At 31.0% G+C, this 3,540-nt stretch overlaps 1 protein-coding gene across 1 annotated transcript in view; it reads left to right on the top strand.

Annotated features, from left to right (window-relative positions):
* Positions 1-1,424, top strand: part of LOC111388228 (extradiol ring-cleavage dioxygenase-like) — a 4,796-nt gene extending 3,372 nt beyond the window's left edge. The window contains exon 3 of the mRNA XM_023012919.1: positions 1,021-1,424. Coding sequence (XP_022868687.1) covers positions 1,021-1,213 — 193 coding nt within the window. The 3' untranslated portion in view covers positions 1,214-1,424. The remainder of the gene's footprint in view (positions 1-1,020) is intronic.
* The last annotated feature ends 2,116 nt before the right edge of the window (positions 1,425-3,540 follow it).

Genomic DNA, 3,540 nt, shown 5'->3' with positions numbered 1-3,540 from the left:
TCTTATTATTTATCTCTATTTCTATAAAAAAAAAAATTAAATTGGTTTCTTATAACATTTTTTTCTTTTTTCATTCATTTTTTGAGAAAAATACCTTTTTTTTTTATTAAATTATGAAAATTTATAATTAAATTTAAATATATTAATTTTTTATTTATTTTTAAAAGTATACTATACTAATAATATTAAATCCTATATATATATATGTATACTTTTGATTATTAATTATTTAATTAAAGTCTTAAATTTTTATTTTTTCAAATTCTTTTTTATTATATGGGAGGAAGAAGTAGAAGTAAAAGGGGAATTATGAGAACTAACATCTCGTATGTGAGAATTTCACACCTGATCCATGTGAATTCTATTTCAAATGAAAGTTTTCAAAAGTCTTTTGAATTCCACAAAAGTCTATAAAATTTTTAAATGAAAATCCATAAAAGTCTACGAAAGACTTCCACTAATTCCATACAAATCTTTAAAAGATCCACGAAATCTACAAAAGTCATCAGTTAAAAAAAGTCCATCAAAGTTTTCAAAAGTCCCAATTGAATACACCCCCCAAAAATTTATTTTTGATTTCAGCCTCCTTCCTTTCTATTCTATTTCAGTAATAATTTTCATTAATGCTTTGAGAATCCATTGTCTGTTTTCCAAAAACTTGCAAAAAGAATAGTCATAAAATTTCTATATACTCTATGGTTAAGATACGAGATTGATGATTTGTTGCCATGTTTCATTCACACTGAATTTAAATCTGAAGCCTGGTTCAGCTTTTAGTAGCACTGCTCTGTGAACTTGCAATCATTGTAAAATCCTATCATAAAAATATGTTTACAGCATATCAAATCTTTAGCAATCTTCCTTGATTGCTGGATATGACGTTATGGAGCACCTATTTCATTTCTTATTTTCTTTTTCAATTTTATCAGAGATCTTATGTTGGTTATATGCTTGCGTAATATTTGTGTTAAAGTAGTTATCTTCCTGATCTCTTGTACTGATGGCTCTATATTTTTATAGGTATGAAGATGTTAACCACTATGAAGAGAAGGCACCATTTGCGAAACTTGCACATCCACAGCCCGAACATTTCTATCCGTTACATGTAGCAACTGGTGCTGCCGGTGAAAATGCAAAAGCTGACCTTATCCACCATAGCTGGACTAATTACACACTCTCTTATGCATCCTATAAGTTCACTGAAACATCATAAGTGACCTGGTACTCTTGTGTTTCCTGTATTTATGTTGCCATTGATTTTAATTGTGAAACAGTGGTTACTGTACTTGATTGCTGAAATAAAAATGTGCCCATATGAGCTTATTTAATTTCTGGAGAAGAAAGAACCCTAAAGCTCAGAATGTTGCTGCTATGCTGATGCTAATCTAGATTTTCTTTAATTAACATGGGCATTTCTTGTTGAATCTCACTTCCTGCAATTAATGAGGCTTATCCTTCCATGTTTTGCTTACTCTTTTAGCACATTACATTGACATTTTTCTAGGTACCTGGTTATTACACTAACTCCTGATGCAAACAAAAGTAAATATTTATTTCCCACTTCATCTCCTTTTCTTTGTGACAAATTTCAAATTATCATTTTTCTTGGTTGACAGAGAGGAACTTATTGTGAAAAACAAACATTGTGAGGTTTATAAAATTGTTGAATAATAATCGTGTCTTGGTTTCTGCATATTGTTCCTTAGAAAATACATTGTTGTGTTACTTCTTTAGTTGGATTTGCTTAAGTTTTCTTGGCGAGTGGCTTGTAGCACTAGTTTTCGAGTTGAGATCTGTTGTTTCTGTTTAGCTCTCCTTTTAATTGTCACTCTACTAAATGTTTTGACAACCGAGGAGACCACACATCTCAGCTCTAGTTTTCTTCTTCTTGATATTATTTAGCGTTGTTCGGCTAAGGTGGATGAGTGAGTGGAGAGAGATGGTGGCATTATGATGATTCCAAAAAGAAAATAAATTTGGTCTTATATTAGAAGTAATTTTTAAGCAAAACCGGACATGCTAGATTTCAATTAATTGAAGTAATTATAATATTCTACTATATAATGTCATCTCAAATTTATTTATTTATTTATTTTGGTTATAATATCTGGTTTTTCCGTTTGTTCAATTTACTTTCTAAATAATTATATTCTTAGAATTTTGAGGATAATCACAATACATGTACATCTATCTAGCTTTTTCCATCATAACATAATACTAAATGTTAGGTTTATTAAAGATAATAAAATATATTAAATACCTGATAAATATTAAATCAGTTAAGTAGTCAGAATTTGCTAGTTTAAAATTAAAAATAACTAAGTATTTTAAATTCATTAATTGTATTCTATCTTGAAATTTAATTGTTTTATATTAATATTTAATATTAGCATTCTATTCATTTTGTAGTAGATGTTTTGCTCATTCACCATCGAGAAATAACTAGCCTTCTAAGGAAACCATGTATATGATAAGAACGGAAGGAGTCTCCCTCACTGTGGGGTCGTCAAAGCATGGTTTTAGGCAAATTCACGAGACCAAAATATACATGGAAGAACCTAGTGTTAGTAATGTAATAAGGAAACACATTTCAATATGGACACATGCCTTCTTTGTGGTTCATTTTATCCCAAAGTATACTGCAATCAATGTATAATCATGCAACAAAATGTATAATACTTCAATCAATTTGTTGTATAAAAAAATGGGATAATTGCATCAGAAGCACCAAACATTTGAAGCACAGTAGACTTTCTCCCAGCCTTTCATTTGTTGTAGCCATCATTTCAAACCTTTTAAAACATTGCATCTATTGCCCTTTTAGATGGAATCTGTCCAATTTATCATTAGTTGACCTAAAAAGTGATTTTGACAAAAAAAAAATTAATTTTAATTACAGTTTACTCAATTATAAAAGGGCAAAACAGTAATTTAATATTTTTGCTATAAAATAATTAAAAACTTAAATAAAAAATAAAAAAATGGAAAAACTTTATTCTTCTCCTTCACAACCACCCCACTCCCTCAACCCAAAACCAAAAATCCGCCATAAGACAACCTACAAAATCTGTACATATATTATTCAGATTAAACAATCCCTAATTGTTGAAAATGAAAATCAAATATCAGTGGAAAAGGAAAAAAAAAAAAATGGCAAACCCGCCATGGTTGCAAAAATCAGTTGCTTTATGAGAACCCATCTCAATAATTATCTGATTTCGCTACGCCAGGATATTGGTTCGCTCTAAGTCTAATCTTCCTTTTGATTAAAAAAATCATCACAGCCTCAAAATATTTTTAGCTTCCGCTGGTTTAGTATTAGGGATTTTGATTGATGATACTTGTTGCGGGTTGTCACACCAGGCCCACCTACCTAAGACAATGGCCCACTCATGGCGATCCACGTGGCATTCCTGTCGAGGTGGCACACAATGTCGAGGTGGGCTATATCTGAACTGTTTCGAGCCGAAGTCCATCTGCCGAGGCTCCCTTTTGTCCGAGGCCTACTAACCGAAGTCAGGCTGCTGGAACCCGCTGAGA

Source organism: Olea europaea, unplaced genomic scaffold (genome assembly GCF_002742605.1).
Source record: "Olea europaea var. sylvestris unplaced genomic scaffold, O_europaea_v1 scaffold476, whole genome shotgun sequence".
NCBI lineage: Eukaryota > Viridiplantae > Streptophyta > Magnoliopsida > Lamiales > Oleaceae > Olea > Olea europaea.
This window is presented reverse-complemented; position numbering and strand designations above follow the sequence as displayed.